The following is a 25,535-nucleotide window of genomic DNA, read 5'->3' as shown; positions in this document are numbered from 1 at the left end:
CTTCCCCCTATTCACATCTGACAAATTCTTACCTTCCTCCCAGAACTCCCATAATCACCTCTGTACCCATCTTCTCTAAAACACTTTGCATATATATTGCAGCATGTTCTTTCCACAATTGTATCCTGAAAAACAGATTCATATCACATACGATTTTCTCATCTGTGTTAGTCTATATCACATTACACACTAAGAAGACAAAATTCTCTCAATGTTTTTAAAATTATTATAATTAATAGAACTCAGCAAAGGATGGCGTTTTTAAAAAGTACTTACAAGTTGCTTCAGCAGGACGCTTGGGAGGGATCGCAGTGTGATGCTCAGAGGTTGCTTATATGCAAACCCTCTGCCAAATTCCAGCTCCTGGAGCTCTTCTAATTTATGGACACCTTCCAGGCCAATGATTAGGAGTCCAGAGAATCCTTCACAATTTCAACAGACGGGAGATTACTTTCATGTCTTTTGAATGGTCTATCTTTGTCTCAGCCCCACATATTCATCCATCATTCCACCATTCCCACAGCCTTCACTTGTCTTGTCTCAAACTGCATTTTGTTACAATTAAAACTAGTTTGTGGCATGCCTTCTTGAAGAATTGGTCTGATACCTTTCAATCCCACCAGCTGAAAGTTAAGCAGAACCACAAAGGACTCTCATAGCTCTCTTATAGCCCCCATTTTGTCATTTCACAGATGATTTTCAGCCTCGTTGTATTAAGTTAGATCCTTCTAAGCCTATCCCTGAAGTTGACTTTCGGTTACACTTAGGAATTGTGGCAGTCACTGTGGCTGTTCACAAACGTTCTGGCTCCCCTTCTTAAGGGCACATGATAGGATTGCATGTCTTCAGTCAGGTTATAAACACTCATTGAGCCTCAATTCCTTACCTGTAAAATATTATCTATCTCATGAAAGTTAGAAGTGACCACACGGCTCGCTCTAGCTAATTAAATGTGAGCAGAAGTGACATGTGTTAATCCCCAGGAGAAATTTTAAGAATAGTACACAATTTGCACCATTTCCTTTCCCTTGCCACAGCAATTACAAAAACAGCTGTTGGGATAGACCTTCCTTCAGCCTGGGTTCTTGAATGGTGAGCAGGAGGCAAAGATGAATCACTTCTTGCTATTTTAAGTCACTGAGGTTTGGAGGTTGTTATTGCTGCATAATCTAGCCTATCCTACCAATGCAGGCATTAAGAGATCATCTGGATTTGTCCACAGAACAAAAACACAAATGAACAAGGGTATTTTGGTAAGTCAACTAGAAATCACCTTGTTTGTCGAATTTCAAAACAAATATTACTGTTAATAGTTTGAACAGTAAATTCTTGGCACATACATACAAATCAGCTTTTTGCTATGGTAAACAAGCTGCTTGACAATTGTGTGGTTAAAAGTTGTGTACATATTCTTAATTATTCCTTAAAACTAAATTCTTTGAATGGAATTTCTGATCCAGCATAGCATGTAAGCATAGTCTCTTGTTACATACTCCCAAATCCCCTCCAGAAAACAAGCAACAATTTAAACTTCCAGTGGCAATCTATGTAGTGAATTAAGATGAGAGTAAGGTGTCATAAAAAAATATTCTAGCACATGATTAACCAATGGAAAACATCATCCCCAGCAAAATATGTTGAATATACTCGACTGAAGAGGAAAAGAGGTGAAAGGAACTTGAGCAAGTCAAGTTGCTGGTTGTCCATCCTCAGGTTGCTTTTGAGCCTTTTCATGGCACAAAGAGGGAATGGTGAGAGTCATAGTGTACAGTTGAACAAGTTGTGCTGCACAAGAATACCCATCTGAGAGAGCTAATGCATGGCCAAATCCAGCCAGCATACCCCTCACCACCCAGGAGCCCAATACACTTGCATCCATGCAGTGTATTGGATGTCTTTCTCTAATTGCACAAAGATGCCATATAGACTAGCAGCAGGAGCTCTTGAAGATGGAGAAGGAGGAAGAATTAAGAGCAAAGAGGGGAGAATTACAATGCAAAGAGCAGGGCCCAGCTTTAGACTGACTCCAGAGTTTAGGAGAAAACGACATATGGACCCCAGATTGGCCTAAAAGAAAAAACAGCCCCTCTCACCATTTAAGTATGAGGTGTACCTTCAACCTCCCACCCTCAAAAGCTAGTCCTGTCTGAGTCAGAAGACCCCAGTCAGTGTCAAGGACATTGCTGAAGAAGGCAGGGAGTTTCAGCCCCAAAACATCCTCTGGCTCATACAAAGAATGAGACTGGGCATCAGCCTTATGAGCACTGAGCCCCATGCACTGGGTGAACACAGAGGAAGCTTCATAAAGTCCAGTGCCATCTGGAGAGCTGAGTCCCTCAGTTCCAGTGGGAGGAGGGAGGCCCACACTGGGCAACCCTATGCACTTACCTCTGCTGTGGAGAAACTCCGATGTTTTTTTCAGTCTCTTTAAATCATCATCCAGTCCATCTGTAAACACTAAAAGGACCTGTTGTTTATGAGAAAGGGGGTTGGCAGAGCCAGACAGGGAGGGAGGGAGAAAAGAGAAGTAGAAAGGAGGGAGGGTGGGGAAGGAAGAGAAAAGGAAGATAATAAGACAGTGAGAGCGGGGAGGAAAAGGGAAAGGAGGGAAGAGGAGAGAAGAGAAGGAAGAAAGGGAAGGAGGGAGGAAGAAGGGAGGGAACAGAGGGGAAGGGGAGAAGGAATGCATAAAATGGATCTTATAAATTGTACATTTCTTTAAAATGCAAGAGTGAGTTTTTCTGGTTATGCCTAGCCTTTCACTCTGTTCCTTTTTACTTATTCTTTTATTACACATTCACCTTTATTTCAACTTCCCCATCCCCTGGAAAAAAAAAAAAACAGGATTTGAATTGGCTGAACTTATTTAAAAATACCTTCCAAAAATGCTTACAATATTTATCCTTATCAACAAAAAATACCAAAATATTAACAGAGAGGTGTGTGTGCATGTGTGGTGTATGCAGTATGGGCGGGGATGGAGGGGAGGAGATGTGGGGAGTGGTTATGGCTAATTTCTGTTATATTTTGTAATGTATTTTCTACAATTGAGATGTGTTTATTTGCTCATAAGAAATTTTTAATTTAAAACAGGAATAAAAAATAAAACATGGATGATATTAGTCAAAAAATACATCCATTGGATGCATAACAATGTAAATGTAAGTTATGAAGTTTTGGGATGTCATTTCCTATTATGTGATGTGATAAACATCACATAAAAGCTTTCCATCTCTGTGGGCTTTTGTGAGTATATGGTTCAGAGACAGCAGAAGGGAGGGAGAGGCTTGAAGGGTGAGCTGTACTAAATAGCTCTCACTAAAGACAGTTCAAGATGCTGACTGGAAAAATAGCAAGCCTACTCTAAATAGTAATGAGTGACCATAAAAAGCTAAGGAGTCTTAAAACACCTTCCAAGTCGTCTTGGAAATGAATTTATGTTATGGAAGAATATGAATCACTAAACTGTGGGCAATTTGAGAGCAGGTACTTTATTCTTATATTCCTACTAGCATTATTGAGCATAGGACATCTATTTGTTGTTGAACGAAAACGCATCTCTTGTTGGTTCTTATTGGGTAACAGTACGGTTTTCCTCTGTGTAAGATCAACAATTAAGAACAATTTAGTTGGCCTCAGTCGCAAAGCCTTATCCATTCTACCCTACCCGCTGGCTCCATAGCAAGAGTTCTCAGCATTTATTACCTTTACTTTAGCAGAAGAGAGATGAATAGCATTATCTCCCAAGGACTGCAAAAAGTTCACATCCATATTGTTATTCCTGGCAGCCTGATGAACCAAGAACTTCTGGATGATCTCATCACTGTATTTTTCAAAGCCTGAGTCAAAGATAAGCTGGCCATTTGAGCCAGGAACCAAGTAGCGGAATCTTGGGTTGATGTGATCAGAAATGCCACAGCTGATGTTAGAAAGTAAAGCCAACTGTTTCATCAGCTCTGGCAGTAACCTTTGAAGCTTCTGCTGAACTTTTTTTGAAGGAGTTGAGATATCAATTCCTACAGACAAATCCAGGTTGCATCCTTTGAAGGTGAAGAAAATAAAATTAGTCATCTGCAGGTGCATAACTGAGCCCAGAAGATATCAGCCAATCCAGCCCTAAAAGACAAACCCCCAGCCAACCCACAGAATTATAAGCTAAATCATGGTAGTTTAAGTTTTGGGATTGTTTGTTACACAGCAAAAGCTAATTGATACAATACATACTGTTTCATAGCTTTATGCCTCTGCAGATCCTACTCCCTTTGCCCAAAGTGTCTTTTCCCATCTTCCCACCCCAGTCTGGTCCTTCAAGTAGTAGTTCAAGTGCCCGCCCCGCCCCGCCCCACCCCACTCCCCAGGCACTCTCTGGTTCTTGTCCTCACCTCCTCATGTTAAGTTATTAAATGCCTGTGCATGTTCAGTGTTACTTTATTTGACCTTCTTCCCTACTAAATAAGGATTCCTTGATAGTAAAGACTATGCCATCTAATTTTCCAATTGCCTAATACAGATGTTCATTAAATGTTTGACAAATCAATGAAGAAAAGGATATAAATGAACCTTGAGTCTCTTTCAACAATAACTGGAATTATTTCCTTCTTCCCTGAAAGTGTTTTTCCTCATTCACCACCCATGCCTATACCTTGTTTCAGCAGCATGGGAGCATATTAGAAAATGTCAGGAAAAAAATCACTCCCAATTTTCTGTTTCTTATGTCTAAAAATATTTAAGCCCTCTTGGGAAGGTTTTCTCTGGAATTTGAAGGCCCATTAATATTTCAGGCTATACCTATACACTTACCAGTATATAATAAAATTATGCACAAAATTCCACTAAGGATCAAAAGTTGATGGTCAGAGACACATCTGAGGTAGTATCTGGTTGGATGAGTTAAAATGTAACAACCTTAAAAGGGCACCTATTAATTACTTCTGCACAACAAGCATAACTTAGGACTGTCCAAGGCAATCCAGCACATGCAAACATTTTCTCCTTAGATCATCACACACTAGAGTATATGATGATGTAAGGATCTGTGTCTATAACCGAATCTGTATACCTGTATCAGAATCTGCAAGAACAGCATTGCAGATGGGGAGGAACAATTTGAGGGAAAATAAGTACATAGTAGACCATTCACCATGGACAGTAGCTTAAAGTTTCCCAAAAACCTGAGATCAGAGCTGAGCCATGAGCATTCAATCCCCTAAGTATCATACTCCATGCTAGCTCTTAAGATATATTTCTGGAATTGCCAAGACAGAAAATGCCTTCCTCTCCTCCTTTCACATAAAATATCTTGCTTTGGTTTGGTTTTTTAAACATGTAATTCAAATTTATAAAAATGAGCATTCACAGATGTAAATCCCATTTCTATATTGGACCTGATTTCAGAAAAAAAAGGAATTTCCTTTTTGTAGTATGGCATATTATTCCAACATTTCTAATTCACATTTTCACCAGGAACATTTCCAGCTGGCTCTGTTCTATAATTGGCAAATGGAAGAAGCAATTTCTTTCCCTTTTAATGGAGAGGATTAAATCTTTCCAGGTGATCTCTAAGGTCTTTTTCAGGTTTATGATTCTAGAATCCTATAATTAATTAGAGTCTAGCCCTTATTAAAGTGTATAGCTAATTTCATCAAAAAATTTAAAGACAAAGTTGAAGACAAACATAAATCCTAACTTACTATAAGGGGCAAAATAAACTGAAAAAAGAAGCTGAATCCTATATCTCCTCTTCTCCCCAGTGTAATACCTACCTGCATATAAACAAAAAATAGGACTTTGGTGACTAAAAAACTCTGAACTACTTAATGTAGGACATGCCATAATTCATGCTTCTTTTAAAAATAATTGTACATGTGCATTCTTTTCCGATGATTTTCAAATTTGGCTAGACTACTGCAAAGTAGTTATATTTTTTGTCAATATAAGCAAAGATATTAATTTAATGTCCTAGAAAATTGGACTTCAAAATTTTGGTGGAATGTAGGGTTCTCATCCTAACCCTCCAAAATTAATTCTCTGTTTCCAAAATAAGACCTAGTCCAGGCCAGTCACAGTGGCTCAAACCTGTTATCCCAACACTTTGGGAGGACAAAGAGGAAGGATTGTTTGAGTCTAGGAGTTCAAGACCAGCCTGGATAACACTGGGAGACTCTGTGTCTACATAAAATTAAGAAAAAAAAAAAAACCAGCTGATGTCCACTCGCCTGTGGTCCCAGCTAGAGGTGAAAGGATCGCTTGAGCCTGGGAGGTTGAGGCTGCAGTGAGCTGTGATCATACCACTGCACTCCAGCCTGGGTGACAGAGTGAAATCCTGTCTAAAAATTTAAAAACAAAACAAAACAAAACAAACAAAAATCTTGGCCCAAGTATGGCCCTAGTTTCTCATAGAGAGGCTTCATAGGCATACATAATGCTTAGTGGTTGGACTTTTGACACCAAACTGCTGGGGAATTCAAACCCAGCCTCTATTACTTCCTGTCTATGTTTCTTAACCTCTCCCTTCTTGTTTTTTTTTTAAATCTGGAAATTGAGTATCATAATGATAGCGCCTGCTTCACATGGGTTTGATGTGAATGTTAGATGAATGTATACCATCTAACACATTAGAAATAGTGCTTTGCATTCAACCTTGAGTTTAAAAAAAAAGGGAAAAAATAGTGCTACATACATAATGGAAAAAAACAAGTAAGAATCCTGATTGTGCCACACCTGGAGCCTGCCCTGCCTTTGGAATGCCAGTTAGATGGAATAAAATGTGTCCTTCTTACTTGAGTTTTCTATTACTTGTATGCAAAAACATCCTACCTGATAAGAGGATTTTTCTTAAAATACTGCTTGTTATCTCAGACTTGTTGTGAGGAATCAAGTAAAATAAAGGATGAGAAAGTGCTCTATAAATGTCAAGAGCCCATATTCTGCCTCCCAGCAGAAGGCTGAAGGTGGCAGGACCTCATCAAGAGGCACACATTTAAGTAAGAACATAGAGGTGAGTAGCATCTTCTTTTCAGCCTAAAACTACAAAAAAATTTTAAAAACCTTCTAGATCCAATTAAATGCACATCTATTTAGGGACATAATAACAAAATGATTTCCTGTATACACATGATCACTTGAAGGAATTTTGAGTTTTATGGGTTCCATTATGTATCCTTTGACATAATTCCATACTATGCTATGTTATACAAAGTTATACCATTCTATCACATTCTGTGCTATCCTGTACTATACCATACCATACATATTGTATTTCACTATACTATGCTTTATTGTGCTTCATTGTACTGTACTATACTATACTATACTATACTATACTACACTATACTATACTATACTATACTACACTACACTATACTATACTATTCTATCCTATCCTATCCTACTACTCAATGTATGATGAGGACCTGCAAAATCTGCGTCACCTGGGAGCTTGTTAGAAATGCAGAATGCTGATCTGCTGAATTCAGAATCTGCATTTTAACAAGATCCCTAGATGATTCAAATGTATGCTTAAGTTTGGGAGCCCTTCAATCACCCACTGAAAGGCAAGTCTTGGGGAAGAAAAGCAGACCCCGACTGTCAAAAGGAACAACCCCTGTCTTTACGCCTTGCAGCTTTGGATAAAAACTTGAGGAGACGGAATGGGATTAAGGATGACCTTGGCCATATGGAAGAAGATTGGCAACCAAGTAGGCAGACCCCTGTACACAGCCTCATAGAGAAGACACTGTATTCTGTTTCATAAGAGAGACTGTCTAACTGACATTATTCTCTGCTTCTATTTCCCTCTTGACATGGCCAAACCTTCAGCACATTGTGTTTACACATTCCAATCTGGTTTTGCCTATGCTATAAGGAATTAAAGGAGGAGTTGTGAGGACTTCCTAGAGACAGAGTTCTAAGAAGCTTCAGGCCTTCAGAAGCCAAAGTGATGACAACCATGGGAATGATTAAAAGAATCCCCAGGGAAGGGTGAACAACAGCATCAGGAGTTCAGGCCCTACAGGGTGATCTCCTGCTCCCCTCCTTGCCTAGTTAGAAGGATCAGAGTTTTACTTTATTAAGAGAACCAATAGGATCTCTAACACCTACGATGAGCTTGTGGATCAAATAACAATTCTCTGTCACTCACCTTGTGGATCACAGACCTTAGAAAGAATTTCCTTCTCCAGGTTCTGCAGGGCCTCAAAATTTACATCATGGTACACTTTGTCCTCATCATTAGTGATCTCCACAAGCTGCGATTTTTTGGCTTCTCCCACCCCAATGGCAAAAATAATTATGTTTTTGTCCCTGAGGGCTTTGGCTGGTGTGATTACATTATCTTGGGCGACCCCATCGGTGATCACAATCAAATATTGTTGAACACTGGGTCTCCCTCCTTTTGAACTGTCAAAAAAAGGCAGAGTGAAATTCAGAGCTTTCCCAGTGCGGGTGCCATCCCTCATCTGCTGAACATCAAAGATGGCACTGTAAATGTCTGCCTTTGAGTAGTATTGGTTGAGCCTGAATTCTTCCTGGGGGCTTGAGCTGAACTGCAAAAGGCCAATTTGAATTCCATCAGTACCAATATTAGATTGGTTCACCATGCTCTCCACAAATCTTTTCATCTTTTCAAAGTCTTTTGGGGAGATAGATTCTGAACCATCTATCAGGAAGATAATGTCAGCTTTACTATTCTTACAGGCTGGGGAAAAAGGAAACAGAACAGAACATTCATTAGGAATCTGAAACCAAAAAAAAAAAAAGAAAAAAAGAATCTGAAGCCAATTAATTACAAGTCCCCAGGGACAGTCTGGAATGGCATATATACAACACAAAAATATTTTAGAAGGGAGTGGAAGAGGAATTCAATGAAACAAATACTCTGCAACCCAGCAGAGTTGTTCTGCAATTCAGAGTAGTCTCAAAATAAGCTACAGCTGTATGATAAATATATAAAACTTGACCATCTTGCTTCATTCTAGGTTGTGGTCACTTTGAGTGTCCAGTACTAAGCTGCCAAACAGTGAATCCATGATTAAAGAATGAAGCTGGCTAGGTGTGGTGGCTCACACCTGTAATCCTAGCACTTTGGGAGGCCGAGGCAGGAGGATTGCTTGAGCCCAGGAGATCAAGACCAGCCTGGACAACACAGCAAGATCCAGTCTTGGGAAAAAAATGCGTAAAAGAATGAAGCTTACTTAAATAAATCAGGTACATATTCTTGGAGAGGTGGGAAAGGAGATTGAAGAAGAAAAAGTCTTACCCTCTGAGGAGCAGATGTCCTGTACCACTTCTTTTTGGATGTCCTTCAGTAAATCAAACTCATACACAAAAAATATCTTGTCTTTAGCTATTTCCTTAAGCTCATCAATGTTAGCTTCTCTTATTCCAATGGCATAAATGTTAACTCCATTTGCCCTCAATCCCTCTGCAGCCTCAGCCACCGGGTCTGAAGATTTACCATCAGTGATGACTATAAGGTATCGAGCAACATTGATTCGGCCGGTGTCTGCAAAAACCTGAGTCATGTTGTTCAAGGCCTCACCGGTTGTGGTGCCACCTCCCCCCTGCTGGATGTTATCAATGGCTACCTTCAGCTCTGCCACACTGGGATACTGGCTGAGGATAAATTTACTTTTAATTTTGTCTGAGTACTGAATGACTCCAAACTGTACTCTGTTGGGCCCGATCTGGAACATCTTTATCACTTCATTCATGAACACCTTCATCTCAAGAAAATCTTCTGGATAGATGCTGCCAGACCCATCAATAAGGAAGTAAATATCTGCCTTTTCGATGTGCACACAACCTAGGCAATAAAAAGAAGCAAGAACCCATCATAACAGAGTCTGAGATGGTGAAGAACCAGAGCGATTGATCCCAATCTCCACCCATATTCCCTCAGTACTCTTTGTTCCCTTGACAGCACCTGTGACTCTGCCTACAGGTACTCTTTGGCCAAGAGCATGATCAGCTGGCACACTAGGAAGACCAGAATGCCTGGGAGTGAGTCTAGAAGCAGCCACCACCCAATAACTGACAGAGGTTGGTGGATAAAGACCCCAGCTCCCTTGTTCATTGCATAGAACCACTCTAAGGTAAGTCCTGCATGGTTTCCCTGAGTCCCCAGTTGCCTGTAGCAATAACCTGTAGGTTACTCCTCATCCCGAACTGGTTCTTAAATCTCCACTCTCCTATCAGCGTCCCCTGGGATCACCACCCAGATAAATAATTTGCATCCAAATCGTTGTCTCAGAGTCTGTTTCTGATCAACCCCACTTAAGACACGAAGGAAATATAACTTGACATTTCTCAAATGGGGAAGTTAAGGAAATGAAAGGAAAATCAGAGCACATTTGAACCTATGAATTGTTTCAGATTCCATTATCCCTGCCTCCCATCCAAGCTGTGCTTTTTAAGTACATGGGCAAAAGTGTGTACATCCTAAAATTTAATTTAATTTAATAATTTGACAAGTTAATTTAAAACATTCTCTATTATATGAGCCTGAATTAGGAAACAACAGATGCTAGTGAGGCTGTGGAGAAATAGGAACGCTTTTATACTGCTGGTGGGAATGTAAATAAGTTCAATAATTGTGGAAGACGGTATGGCGATTCCTCAAGGATCTAGAACCAGAAATACCATTTGACCCAGCAATCCCATTACTGAGTATATACCCAAAGGAATATAAATTATTCTACTATAAAGACACATGCACATATCTGTTTATTGCAGTATTATTTACAATAGCAATGACATGGAACCAACCCAAATGCCCAACAGTGATAGACTGGATAAAGAAAATGTGGTACATATATACCATGGAATACTATGCGGCCATAAAAAGGAATGAGATAATGTCCTTTGCAGGGACATGGATGAAGCTGGAAGCCATCATTCTCAGCAAACTAACACAGTAGCAGAAAACCAAACACCGCATGTTCTCATTCATAAGTGGGAGTTGAACATTGAGAATAGATGGACACTGAGAGGGAAACAGGGGGTTGAGGCGAGGGAACTTAGAAGACAGGTCAATAGGTGCAGCAATCCACCATGGCACACGTGTACCTATGTAACAAACCTGCACGTTCTGCACATGTATCCCTTTTTTTTTTTTTTAGAAGAAATTGTTTTAAAAAAGAGTGTGAATTAAATCAGTCACCTTGTGTTAAAGCCCAGCCTCCAGGGCAAGTGGCTCTAAATTTAATCCTGTCTCCTCGGTTACTAGCAAGCTTGGCCCCCTTGCATCTCAGTTTCCTGATCTATCAAATGAGGATGTTGACACCTACTCAATAAGCTTATTGTGAGAAGACAGTAATGTCATGTAAACAGAGCAGAGTTCAGTATTAAAGATGTAGAGTTAAGAGTAGCTGGTGTTTTATTATTTTTGTCATCTAGCAGATTCCTCTAAAAAAAAAAAATTTTCTCCACTCCCTCTCAATAAGGGCAGCCCAGCCTTGAGTTGTTAATCTCTGGATTCCCTTGGCCCTAGGAAGAGCCTTTTCATTTCTTGGCTGAAAGGGAAGTGGTCTAAGGTGGGAATTGGGCTCCCTGCTCAGGTCTTCATGTAGGAGGACCTAGGTCCATGCAATATGTGTGGCATACTTAAAAAACCCTTGTTGTTTATATGAATGAAATTCAAATGTAATTGGGTGTCCTATATTTCATCTGGCGATGCTATCCTAAAGGGGCATGCATTGGAAAGGAATGTAGCTTAAAGCAGGTAGAGAAAGGAGTCATTCACTCCATGGTAAGTGTTTGCTGAATTCTGGAGAGTAGGGGGGAAATTATGGAAAAATAAGGCAAAAACCCAAACTTTGCTGGACTCCAGCATCCACTGGTGACACATAGATGGCTGCCCAGTGTCAGAGAAAAGGACCACTGTGCAGGAAAGGGCATTTCTGCAGCTAGCCCCTATAGGAGCAGCCCAAGGAGGCTTCACTACAGTCCAGGGCCCTTGGATTGTCAAGAGGAGCCGAGGACCCTAAATATTGCCTGCACTGTACATTCTTGTCAGTCTTAGCAGATTGGGGGAAAAGAGAAAGAGAATATTTCTTACAGTCTGGAGGTTGCCGAGCATTCACATCAATCATACACATACAGTGCTTAGCAGAATATCTGATACATGGCAAATGGCCAGTAAATGGTAGATATTATGATCATTGTGATCATCCAAGACAAAATTCTGGTAAAATCATCATAGCTTCTATTTACCTCTAGGCTACCCCCTTCCCCAACCCATCTAGACTTTGGGCTACTTTTTCTGATTGCAAGTTTCTTTTTAGCTTCTCTGCAGTATCAAAAAACAACAACAACAACTCTCAGCTCTTCATACTGTGAACTAGTAGTGCTTGTCTTCTGTCCTTCTCATCTACAGAATATAGGCAGATAGGCACACGGAAATGAAATTCACATTATAACAATTTTGTTTCTCATTCCTAGAACACAGAAAGGAACTAAAAATATAGGTCAAAAAGAAAGATAGAAATTTATTTAGATATTTCAGATTTCTAGACCTCAGCACAAGTAATCAAGAAATTACCAGATCACTCAGTGTTTAACAAGAAAAAAAGCTCAGTGATTTTCCCTTGAAAACATAATTATAGCCTTGAATTTTTACCTCAATTATGTACATTTCAACGATTCTAATTTAAATCTATGATTCTAATTTGAATCTAAGAAATACTAACATGGGTAGACAAAAATAGATTAGAAGACAGACAGACACAAAGATTTTCATAACAATCAGTAAGTGCCAAATCTAGGATTTAAAATTTGGGCATTCATATGCCAAAGGGCATACACTTAACCACTATGTTTTTTCTGGTGTGTGTTTTTTTGTTTAACTGCATATGTAGTAGGAACTCTCCTGACCAACCTCCACTTTAGTGACTCACCAGATAAATCAATGTTCTCCCTTTCCTCTGTAAAGCATGAGTGATGCTCCCATAAAACAATGAGTGCCTGAAGTTCTGCTTCAACCAGTGAAAGAACAAGCTTACCAAGATGAAGGCGGGTTTGTCCCCAGCTTGTTTATGGCAGTTTTGTTGTTATAATTACATAATTAATCAAATATTGCGCAAATCAGCAGGATTTGACTGTGAGTAAAAGAGGTTTATTGCATCTATGAAAACCAGCTTAACTGCTTTAAAAAGACTCAATAAAAGAAAGTTATTTTTTAAAAAATTGCCAGTGTACCAGATAGCATTACGAAAGACTGCATTTTTAAGATTATAAAAATCAATAGCTATTTCTGTTTCTGTTTTGAATTGTTTCAAAAGTCTTTCTCCTTTAAAGAAACTGAAACTGGAAATTATTGATAACATAATATTGGATGGTTTATAAAGAAAATACATGAAATCCAATCAGCAGGGCTCATACTCAAAGAAACCTTGGCCCTATACCAAAAGATTGCCAAATTAACATTCATTTATATGTATTAAGTTAACTTTTTAAATTTCAAGTATGTGAGAAACAATAGTTTCTGAGAAGAAAATAAATAAAAAAGAAAATAACATTTTACAAATTCAAGTGTGTTTGTATCCTTTTTAAAGTAGTTGCCTGCTTCAGTGACTTAAGATTTGTTCAGTCCACACTCGGTTCCTTAGGGCTTCTACTGTAAATATACACAACTCTTCATCAAACTGTTAAAACAGAAGGGGGCCAGGCATGGTGGCCCACATCTGTAATCCCAGAGCTTTGGGAGGCCAAGACGAAGGATCACTTGAGGCCAGAAATTCGAGACCTTCCTGGGCAACATAATGAGACCCTGTCTCTGCAAAAAAAATTATAAAATTAGCTGGGCATGGGAGTGCATGCCTGTAGTCTCAGCTACTTAGGAGGGTGAGACTGGAGGATCACCTAACCCCAGGAGTTCAAGGTTACAGTGAGCTATGATTGTGCCACTGCACTCCAGTCTGACTGACAGTGCGAGATCAAAATTTACATAATTTTTTAAAGGGATGAAGGATAAGATAGGAGGTGCTAGAAATGTTGCCTTTTTACTTCATATTCTCCTGCATTGTTTGGCATCAAGATAAACAAAGTTTCAGTTTCTGGTTTTTTAATGAATTGACTTCAAAATCTTTTCTTTGTTGGAGGATAGAGGAGATGGGTACATGGAGCAACTAAAAAGACTTAAGAAAAGTTTTTTGTTTAAAAACATCAAATTTGGAAAAGACCCTCCTACCTTCGTGTAGGGGATAGCTCGTCCCACTAATGGAAACTTTACTGTCCACCATCTCAGAGCAAAGCTGGTTTGTAAGCTTGCTTCCTACTATGGAGAGCTGCAAAAAGGATTCCAGGGGGACTGAATACTTCCAAGGAGGGTATGATGCTATCTTCTCCAGGTCCTTACTCTCTGAGACATTGTGGGTGCCCACTGCATAGATGGTGATGCCTGCCCTTCGGAGGCGAGAAGCGGGTCTAGATACGCTGTCTTGGGAGAAGCTTTCCGTGATGACTACAGCTATCTGCTGCACACCGTGGTTGGACCGGCTACCCTTCTCCTGAATGAAAACCTCGTTCCTCAGGAAATCTAACGCAGCACCAGTCTTCGTCCTTCCTTTTCTTTCCTGGTAGGTTAATTTGTCCAAATGCTCCAAGATTTTGGCTGGATTCTGAAACGCATCCAGTGAAAATTCAAGTCGTGGTTCCTCACTGTAGAAGACCAAGCCAAATCTCACAGTATCAGGACGAATGCTTAGAGAACTGACAATGGTCTTTAGGAAATTGACAACTTGTTGGAAATTGGGTTGCCTAACCCTGCTAAATTCCTCAATGAGGAATACTAAGTCAGCCGGGATAGCAGTTGCACATGCTGCAAACAGACAAAATCAGAAAGAATGGCTTTATCATAAGAGCATTAATATAACATAAAGACAACATTAATATATAAAAGCTGTATTATAATGTATTTTATATGTTACATAATATATTTATTATTACAATTATAATAATATGTATCATATGAACTTATATTTCTACATTTTATAATTTAAAAGAAGCCTTTATTTGGCATGATGGTCAAAGAACATCACAGAGTTCATACCTATTTCAGAAATTCTCATGTGGAAGAGTATTCACATCACTTGCAAAATATTTAAATACACGAATATCGACAGTAAAGTGCTTCAAGATTGCTTTTCAATTTATCTAAGTCCGTCAGAAGAATCTGAGTCTTGACTAATTTTTCTTCATTTTTCTAGTTTCAAGAGACCCTGGGTCAAGTTCTCATTTATAGGCCTGAAACCTCCCAAAAGATGAAAATTAACTGTGGCTGTTAATTTCTAAACCTTTCTCTGATCAATGTCATGTCATTTTAACAGAGGCAGCCTGAAATGTTGCAAGTTTCTATGAAAAATCTTTATCCAAATATTAGGCTAGCTGGCTGTTTCATTTTGCTACAGAAGAACTTTCCCTTCCACTTACCTCAGATGAAGGAATAAAACATAAACTCGCTGCCAAGAAGAATGCAAACACCACTATCTCTATTTGAGACAGTGCCTATTGCGGGGACACAGACCACTGTGTCCCCATAGTGTCAAGGTCCATATCTGCTTTGATCCGTGAAAAAGGAAATCTCCCTAGCAGAGAGCCAAAACCACACATGCGGAAGCTTGAAACCACTGTGTAAACAACTGAATATTGTGAAACAAGGTTTAGGGGCAATAGAATAACCTTTTAACTTTCTCTTTTGTCTCTTGGTGTCCTGAAATTTCCCCTGTGGTCCTTTTTCATAAAGAATCAAAATTCAATCCTAGATTTTAAAAGAGGGTGTTGTCCACAATTTTAGCAAGTCTAAAACACTGATGCTAGAAACTCCAGACATTTTTGACATCTCCTTTCCTTCACCTTCTTGTACCAAGTGCTGTTATTCTCCTTTGAAATTGTCTTCAGGATTCCTTCCCTTTCCTCATTATCAGAGCCACCCTTGGGCTGGGCCCAGACATCCTCTCCATGTGGCCAGATGACAGCTCAGCCTTAAAGTCTTTCTGAGTCTGAGGTGCCATTTGGAACCCAACCTGCCCGCTTAAGGTTTCCTGAAACACTGCTTTGGTCATGTCATACTTCTTGCTTAAAAGCTGCCCACCAATTACTTCTAGAGTCTTTGAGATCCTGTAGTCAGGGTCTATCATACCTAATCCATTCTTATCTCTCACTGCTTCTATACTCTTCCACTGATCCAAATTGTCTCCATTTTTAAACTTTGTTCCACATTCATCCAGACCATTCCCATTTCCACACCCTTACCAGGAGCGTAGACCCCTTACATGGTTCTTCCCCTTGCCCAGAGTACCCTCCTCCCTTCTCCTATATATTAAAATAATACCTGTTATAGAGGGACCAGCACAATTCCTTCCAGCCCACATCCTCTGGTATGCCCTCCTTTTGTACTATCTATCTCTGCTTAATATGGTACCTCCATAATGTGCTTCTTAGTTCCTTATTACTTCTGTTTAGATTTCCTCTTCTTGTCACATATGTGTTTGTCTTTTTTCTGCCCATAAATTTCCAAGGACCCCAAGCTCTAATTGTTGATAGGTCTGGGCAGAGGTGTGACAATTTCGAGAAAGGAAAAATTGGCCACTTCTAGTTGTGGGGCTCAAAGGATGCTTCATCAAGAGGGTAACTTAAGAACTGAAGGGTAAATTTTGACTGTGGGCATCACAAGCTGATATTATAGTGTATTCAAGAGCAGAGACAGAGGTTGGAAAGCATGATATACATACAGCAAATTATGAGTAGTTCAGCTTGGTCGGTGAATAGAATGTGTACAAAGACTTAGCAGGAGATAAGGCTCAGTAGTTCTCAGCCAAGAGTGGTACCTATCTACAAGGGACATTTTGGAAATGTATGGGGATGTTTTGGATTACCATAATGATTCAGGGATGATACTGGCAGAAACTAGGGATATCAAACCTCTGACAATGCACAGGACAATTCTACACTATGAATTGTCTTAACCAAAATGCCATTAGTATCTCCCTTGAGTGTCTTGGATGCCAACATAAGGAAGTACTTTATCTAATCTATGGGGAGAAGCCTGAGTGCTCCTTCTCCTGGAAAAGGTATATGGTAATTTAGGTTCTTACTCAGAAATATTATCTCCTTACTCCTTATTTCCATGGGAAGATATTCTTTTCTACTCTACTGATCTCAACATAGCCATATGACTTGCTTGAGCCAATGAAATGTTAGCAGACGATGCAGCAGAGGTTTGAGAAATGCTTATGCAATTGGTTTTCTCTCTGGTACCTCTGCAATTACCAGGAGAAGAATATGCCCAGACTAGCCTGATGATCCCAGGAATAAGATGAGAGATATGTAAAGCAGAGCCAAACCTAGATCAACCAACACCCAGACAAATCCCAAATCTGTGAAGAGACAATATCAGCAAAGCCGTTTGTTTGGGCCCAGCCAAGATCAGCTGTTCCTCAACTGATCTGTGAGAATAAGTGATTCTTTTCAGCCACTGACTTTTCATCCAGTTTGTTATGCAGCATCATTGTGACCATAGTTAACTAAAACAAGGTTGTGCCTGAGGCATCCCATGCTTCCTACTCTTTCCTGTCTGCTAGTGCTAGTACCCCAGTACTGAGGAATCCAGAATACCCACCTTCTCTGCTCTTTCCCCAGACTTTCCTTTTACACTGAGATCTCCCAGTGTCTCATATATCCTAGGACAAAATTTTACCTCCTACAGCCTCCTCGTTGGCTGTAATCCTGTGTTCCTGCTGTCCAGTTCCTTGGATCACCACATTCATATCTTCTACTATGTGTCTGACTTCATCTTCTCTCTGCATATCATAGACAAGGTCTGGGGATCCCATCCCTTCCAGTTCTCTCCTGTCAAAGTCCTGCACACCCACAGACATAACTTTCACACCTTTCTCTCTTAGTCTCTGTGCAGCATCCTGGACTTCATCCTCTGATTTGCCTGAATTAATGATCACTGCATACTGGGGAACGCCCTGGAGAAACCGGCTTCCTGCTTCCTCCTGGAAGAATGTCTGAAGAAGGTATCGCAGTGCCTTGCCTGTCCTCCTGGAGCGACCCAGGGGCACAAAACGCTCACGAATGTGAGCTATCATCTCATTCTGGGTCTTGTAGGTATTGAGCAAAAACTCAGTGTGACCTTGATCACCATACTGAGCCAGCCCAATTTGGTACTTGTCCCTGCCAACCTCCAGCATGCCAATCACTCTGGAGAGGAAATTCTGCATCCTCTGGAAACTGGCCCGTGATGTGTCCTGTGATGTGTCAGCAAGAAAGACCACGTCTGCATAGGCTTTGATGAATTCTGGAAGTAAAGGGAAAGGGAAACCAGGGGGCCAGAAAAAGACAAAAGGAGAAAGTAAATCAAATCAAACTCTCATGAAAATTGAATATAAGGATGGTTTTGTGTGCCCAATGTGAGAGGTAGAAGTACTATCTTTATACAACTCTCTGTATATTGTACTTCCCTTCCTCTATGTGGGACTCTATCACAAGGCTTTTCCTCTCTTACAGCCTGCTGCCTTGTTGTCTGTTTTATTATACTAACCTACTCTTGTTCAATTACTCTTGTTCAAACAATAGAGGAGGCAAGGGAAGTTAACTGAGGACATACTTTATGCTAGAGCTTTTTATACATTTTATCTGATTTAATCCTCATAAACCTTTCTTCTAAACAAGTATTATTTTCTTTGTGCAGATGAGAAAATTGAAGTGAAAAAGTGAAGCCACTTGTCCTTGCTCACATAACTAGAAAGTTGCAAAGACAGGATTAAAAAACAGATCTTCTGGCTTTCAAAACCCATGCTGTTTCCTTTGAACAACATGGCAAGATGTTCCTTTCTACCCACAAGAACTCCATCCAGCCTTCAATCCCTTCCCCTAGGAAGTCTCCCCAGGTTCTCCAGTGATGCCGGGCACTCCTTGCCCTCCCATACACCCAGCGTATTCTGGGTTATACTGTAGTGAGCTGGCATGGTTGGAATCTTGGGTTCTAACACAGCTTCTTACCTTTTATCTTACCCTCCACTGCTGAGCACAGAGTCTGAAGAATACTTCCTGAAAAATCCTGCAGGATATTGAAGTTTTCGGTGTTGAAGAGAAACTTCTCAAATGGCTCACTGGCTATTTTTTGCAACTCTTGGACATCCTGGACATTGACCCCTACCACATACACAACAACTCCATCTTCTTTCAATCGGTCAGCCACCTCCTGGACCTCATCATTTGACTCCCCGTCAGTCACCAGGATAACTATCTGAGGAACTCTGTCCTTGGCCCGACTGCCGGACTCCTCAGTCAAATAGTTGGTCCTGATAAACTCCAGGGCGCTCCCTGTGTTTGTGCCTCCTGTGCGGTATGGCAGATTCTGGATCTGCTCCAAGACCATGCTCTTCAGAGGGTGCTGGTTCAGCTGGAAGGCTGGGTAGATGTTGTCATTATACTGGGCAAGTCCCACTCGGACATGGTCACTGCTGATGTCAAGCCCCAAGATGACAGAGTAAAGGAAGTTCTTGACTTTCTGGAAGTTTTGGGGTCCGATGCTAGTTGAACTGTCTACTAGAAACACAATGTCTGCCAGGGCTGCTTCTCTGCAAGCTGTAAGAGAGACGGCAAAAGGGATTGGATTACTGGATCTTCACTCAAAATGCTTTGAACCATTGAACCAATGGTTCAAGCTGCTTGGAACCAATGCAGAAAAGAAGAATAATGGCAGGCAGCCTATACTTAGTGGTCCTCAGACACTACCCTCACCCCAAATGACAGTGTACTCAGAGCAATAACATTAACATCCCCCCATACCTTTCCTTCTCTCTGCTCCATCACCTTCTGAGATTTCAGACCTGCTCTACCGATACTTCCAACCTTGAAATTCACTTAGAAAATCCCTTAAATTTTATTAAGAAGAAAAGCACTCTGTAAATTAAGCAACATGCTAAGAAAGGGAATGTCTTCTTCCCAGTCAGAAAAAGCCATCAGCCTCCTATCTTTTGACAAACAAACCTCATATCTAGGAGTGTGCTGGCACCAGCTGGTCAGAAAGCTGGAATATATCCCATGTTCCTTGACACACCTTATTGCAGCTCTATCATTTAATAGCTCTGTGACCTGTTTATCACTCACCTCTTTGAGACAATTTTCCTCTCTGCAGCACTGAAATCTTTACATCAACCCTCATACCTCGCAAGGTTGTTTTGAGGATAAAATAAGATAATCTACTGTAGCAGACAATGTCATGCTCTGCTCAGTCCTTTTGGATTTCTTTTTTACCATTCTATGCACTGCTCTTTGGAAAACTACCCTCCAGCTAGTGAAACTACTTTTCTCACAATATTTAAAAGCCCAGATCCTTGCTTGACCCAGATTCAGGGTCAAGACAACTTTGAGGCATAATGTACACCAAGTTCCCCTGCAGGATCAGGCTAAAACCCTTTACAGAATTTTTGCCTGAAATCACAACCTTCCTTACTTTTCTCTACTTCTCTATCCTGAATACCCAACATCCTTACTGACCATTGCCCCGGGAGCTCTTCCTTAGCAAATCATGTATATCCAAATTCTTGTTTCAGGCTCTGCTCCCCAGGAATACAACCTAACAGCCCTGCTCTAGTGGAATGGGTCTGCTCTAAAAGATCTGGGATCAAGTCCCTAGTTCTGCAATCCACTTGTGGTAACTTTGGCTTCAGTTTTCTTATCTGAAAAATGCAAACAATAATGCTAATTACCCTATGTATCTAACAAAGTTGAGATGATCAGTCAGATGAGCAATGTAAATAAGCTTTGAAAACTATACAACGCCAGGCAAATAGTAGCTACTATTACTATGAATGTAAAACCTCTTTGTAAACCTTGAAGTGCTGTACAAAAGGAAGATATATAATACTTATTTGCCCATACAAATGCAATACTACCACCACACAGCTGCTTCATCAATGGGTCAAAAGTTTTAGCACTTCTTCCAATTAACATACCTTATACAGAAATACCAAAATAATGAATAAATCATGAAGAGTCTGTCCTCTTGTGGGTTTTGATGGAGCCCACAAGCATTCTTGTCTTTCTCTACTCAAAGTTGTATGCTTTATTATGGAGTTTAGTAATTCATTTATAAAGAATTTTCACCATTTTATGCCCTATCACCAATAGAAGCACAAAGTTGATGACAGGCATATCAGCATCACAGGTTATGACAAGTAATAACAGGTAATGCTTATGAGTACCTCTGGTTGGCCAGGTATGGTGCCAAGTACTTTACTTGCACAATTTTGTTTAATGTTTTTAACAACTCTCTGAGGCAAGTACTATCATCCTAGGAAGAAAATTTAGATTCAGAGAGGTAAAGTAAGTTGTCTAAGATTGCCCTTTCTCTACTTTGTAAGATTTGAATGCAGATCTGTATTTTCCCTAAATTAACAATCTTAACCAGTATATTAAACCAACAGGCTTGCAGTTAAATTAGCAAACATCCTAGGGGAACTACTGCCCCTCTCCCTTCCCGTCCTTCATCCAGGCAACATGAGTAAGTTAACCTAGGAATAATAATGTCATTCTAGAAACAAATAAATCTTCATTCAAAAATGGACTTATACTACATCAGTATATAGAACCAGCATAAGGCCCAAAGGATTTATAAAAAGAGCTGATGAGGCTTTGGTCAGTGATTGAAGAGGAGCATAGGATTGGCTTCATGAAATTTTAATTTTAAAATTAAAAGATGCACACATATGAAAAATAAGAAGGATGAGCAGAGGGATGAATAAGAGATCAAGCTTTGAGTTTCATGACTTCCAGATCAGAAATTAAAAAGAAAAAGCCTTCATACCTGGAGAGACGTGGTCAACATGTGGAGCTGCCTTTGCCAACGTATCACAGAGTTCCTGCCGCAGCTTCTGGGCAAGATTGCTCAGACCAGAGAAGTTAGGAACAAAGGAGGTAAAATTCTCCTGAGGACTACTGGCAATTTCCTTGAGCTCTGCCCAAACTGCATCTCTGACACCAACAGCATAAAGCAGGATGCCTGCCCTCCTCAATGCCTCCGCAGGTCCATGGACATTGTCCTCAACTGGCCCACTGCTGATCACCATGGCAATCTGAGGTACCCCTTGGCTTGCCCGGCTCCCTGATGCTTCCTGGAAGTGGTGGTCTAGAATGAACTTCAGGGCCAGGCCCATCTTCTTGCTCCCAGGCTTAAATTGAAACTGCCGAATATGTCTCAACACATCACCTTTGCGGTGGTAGGTGGAAAGCAAGAACTCTGAATGGGGCACATCACTATACTGGGCCAGACCCACACGGATGGTCTCACTGCTGACATTGAAGCCGTTTACCAGAATGTACAAGAAGTTCCGCACACTGCGCGCATGTTGGGAGTTGATGTTGGTGTCCACCAGAAACACAACATCTCCCAGAGAGGCCTCCCTGCAGACTAAGAAAGAGAGTCACTTTCAGATAAAACATAACAAATGACAGTTACTGGCTGGAATCCCATCTCTTCAGACTCAGTGCCTTTACTCCTCACAGATCTGCCTACACAGCATGCAGCCTAGACACACCATCATCTTCCCTTGTATTCCCATGGCTACCATCTTCCCCTTCTCACCTGCCACTCTCTGTTCCATTCTAATAGACATTTGGCCCTTCAGTTAGATCACCCACCCTGCTTTCCATTCATCCCTTGACCTAAGTAAAAGAACCCAGTTTTCTACCAGTAGTGGATGCTGTTGGTACCCACCTAGATCGCCTTTACTGGTTGGCACACCTATCCCCCAGCTGCTTCAAGTGCTACCTGTGACTTTCTCCAGAGTCCTAACCTTGGCTGAAGGGAGCGGCCTCAATTGGAGACACCTGGGAAGTTACACCACTACCATCACCCTGGGTGGCCAATGTCTAATTGACATGGAGATACAAATGCCTGGCACACTTGCCTTCAGTGAAACAACCCTGCAGTGTTATTTAGACTCCATCACCACCTCTCATGACTCAGGCCAAGGCTTGACTATACCTATTGTCTTCATCCCCTACTCTAACCCACTTCTCTTACTTCCTTACAGATTTTTTTCCTAAAGAGTACTTTCTCAAAATAATGCACTCAAATTCCTGTCCCAAACTCTGCTTCCAGAGAACCTGACCTAAGACATCAGCTTTCCAGCTTTGACTTCTGTACTCCCTGGCCACCACCAGCCCCTTTTAGTTTGATCGTTGGCATTCCTATACGTGTGGTTCGCATGTGTCTTTTGGCTCCCTGAATTCAAGCTGCACTATGCAGCTACTTCTCCCCAACCCCAGCTACAAGCCTGGAAACCACCATCTCAACAGTGGCCAGGCCCATTGGTACCCCACCTGGGCCCATCCTGGCCTCCAGCATGGAAAAGATCAGACATCAAGTGGCTGCAGGACTGGAGCAAATTTTGGTAAATTCTCATAGGATCATGTTCTTTTATATTTGTAACGTAACATTCATGATTGTGCTTATTTAATTAATGGCAATTTCCCCAACTAGACTGTGAGCTCCATGAGAACAGATAACCATGTATTTTGTTTGTTTGTTCACCACATGAGCATCTAGCATAGAGCAGATACCCAAAAATATTGAGGAAGGAAAGAATAGAGGAAAAGAGAGAAAAGAAAGAGACAGAACTTATAAGGATGGAAATCTTGAACATTAATGAAAACAAATAATGGAATTAAAATTTTAGTGCTAGAAATAATTATATGAGACTGTAGCTGCTAGACATGTGGCAACTGAGCATGTGAAATGTAGCTAGTATAACAGAAACTGAACTTCATCTTTTACTGAATTTTGATTTATTTTAATTCAGAGAGTCACATGCAGCTAGTGGCCCCTGTATTGGACAGCACAAGTATAAAATAAGGAGTCCAATTCAGCTATCTCAAAGAGAAGGAAAATAAGACCTGGAAAGGCAAAGTAACTCAAGTAAATCTGTTCAAAGAGCCAGAATTAGGACCCGGGTCTCCTGATATCTAGTCCATACCCTGAACTGCCATGAAGATTAAATTAGAAATCCATATTACAGAAAGGCAAAGACCAAGTGAGAGTCTAGACAGAGAGGGCTTGGGGAGGTTGGTATAATCCAGGGACACTTAATCCACTTGTCACTTCTGGAGTCCTGGGTCCCACCTCTCAGAAGTTTGCATAACATTGGTCATAAAGCCAAGTGGAATTTGATCACGGAAAAGGCAGACAATAAATGAACCTCAGGTCCTTTAAGCTTTATTTCCCTTCAACACTCCAAAGTGCAGTCTTACTGGGAGAAGAGAATTCAATGGCTGTTCCAGGGATGGCTGACTGGCTTGTCCCCTTAACATCTCTTTCAGGGGTGATCAAATGCAAACCACGAAGTGTTCCTCTGATCTTTCAAATCAGAGGAAACCACACAGCTGTAGAATATTTTCGAGGCAAGTAAGTTTCAGTTCTATCATATGCAACTTGAGAGATGTATTACATTTTCATAGACTGTCACTTTCTTAACCCCGCCACTAGCTCTTTGAATGTTTTAGAAGGTGTTTGAAACATGAAAAGACTGTCACAGCTTCTGTTCACAAGTGAAGGGAGCCAGAGCCAAAAGGAAAACTGAGAGAGCTTCATGTTTTTTTTTCCCCCAACAAATAACAGCCTGTGTAATTATATTTGAATATTTAAACCTCAATATTGTCTCACTGGCACTTCAGGCTACTCAAATAATCTTCTTCTGATGAGACTTTCATCTTGGAAAGTCCCAACAATCTATTAAAATAACTGCAAAAAATTGCAGATGTGTCACTAGCACTCAGTGAAGCGATCCATCTTGTGATGATAATTACTCCTCAGAACAGCTCTGCCAAAGAGAAAAGGCAGAATGCAGAACAGACTCCTGTTTACAAAAGCGTTTGAGAAACTGGTGATACATTTCAGAGTATGGAACTTTTTAATATCTATTTTTTTGTCATTTGGGGTTAAGTACTGAAAAAACAAGTGCCCACCATTCACTATAAGCTTCCAGATTCTGACTAAATTCTCCTTCAATGAATAGATTCCCTCTTATTAATTATGAAGCTTCTGTAATATTTCCTTTTAAGACAGTCACTACCACTAGATGGTTTTCAGCTTAAAGAAACCCAGGTATTACCAATCCTCTGTGACTTGATGAAGCCAAAACCAGCTTCAAGGAGGATGATCCCCCAAAATATCTTCCAAGTCTCCATTCTAGATGTGGACCTAGAGAAAAGAAGAAACCTTGTAATTAAAAATGTGCCTTCATGCACTTAAATTATACCTCATGAAGTTGATTTTTTTTAAAGCATAAGGATGTCTTTCCCCACATCAACATAGACTTTATCAAAATAAAGAGGGAAATGTTCCCACATTGTTTCAATTGTGCAAGGAAAATGGTCTTGCTGACACAACTCGGGAAGAATTTTGTAAACACCCAGAGTGTACACCTCAGACTTCACTATTTAAAGTTGTCCAGATGTGGCTATAAAAGGAGAAAGCATACAGGACATGGCATAGAACTTCCATTTCACACACTGCATTCATTTGGTGG

The 25,535-nt window shown here is 40.5% G+C and overlaps 1 protein-coding gene across 1 annotated transcript in view; it reads right to left on the bottom strand.

Annotated features, from left to right (window-relative positions):
• LOC100461955 (collagen alpha-4(VI) chain-like) overlaps positions 1 to 25,194 on the bottom strand; it is an 89,528-nt gene extending 64,334 nt beyond the window's left edge. Inside the window, exons 1-11 of the mRNA XM_054552577.2 lie at positions 25,119 to 25,194; positions 21,815 to 22,417; positions 19,003 to 19,590; positions 17,693 to 18,298; positions 14,186 to 14,815; positions 9,257 to 9,802; positions 8,141 to 8,695; positions 3,706 to 4,040; positions 2,389 to 2,467; positions 277 to 422; positions 33 to 125 (exon numbers count right to left, since the gene is read on the bottom strand). Of these exons, the coding sequence (XP_054408552.2) occupies positions 33 to 125; positions 277 to 422; positions 2,389 to 2,467; positions 3,706 to 4,040; positions 8,141 to 8,695; positions 9,257 to 9,802; positions 14,186 to 14,815; positions 17,693 to 18,298; positions 19,003 to 19,590; positions 21,815 to 22,417; positions 25,119 to 25,194 (4,257 nt within the window). The remainder of the gene's footprint in view (positions 1 to 32; positions 126 to 276; positions 423 to 2,388; positions 2,468 to 3,705; positions 4,041 to 8,140; positions 8,696 to 9,256; positions 9,803 to 14,185; positions 14,816 to 17,692; positions 18,299 to 19,002; positions 19,591 to 21,814; positions 22,418 to 25,118) is intronic.
• Between the last annotated feature and the right edge of the window lie 341 nt (positions 25,195 to 25,535).

Source organism: Pongo abelii, chromosome 2 (assembly GCF_028885655.2).
Source record: "Pongo abelii isolate AG06213 chromosome 2, NHGRI_mPonAbe1-v2.0_pri, whole genome shotgun sequence".
NCBI lineage: Eukaryota > Metazoa > Chordata > Mammalia > Primates > Hominidae > Pongo > Pongo abelii.
The sequence above is the reverse complement of the archived record's forward strand: the minus strand, read 5'-3'. Positions and strand labels throughout refer to the sequence as shown.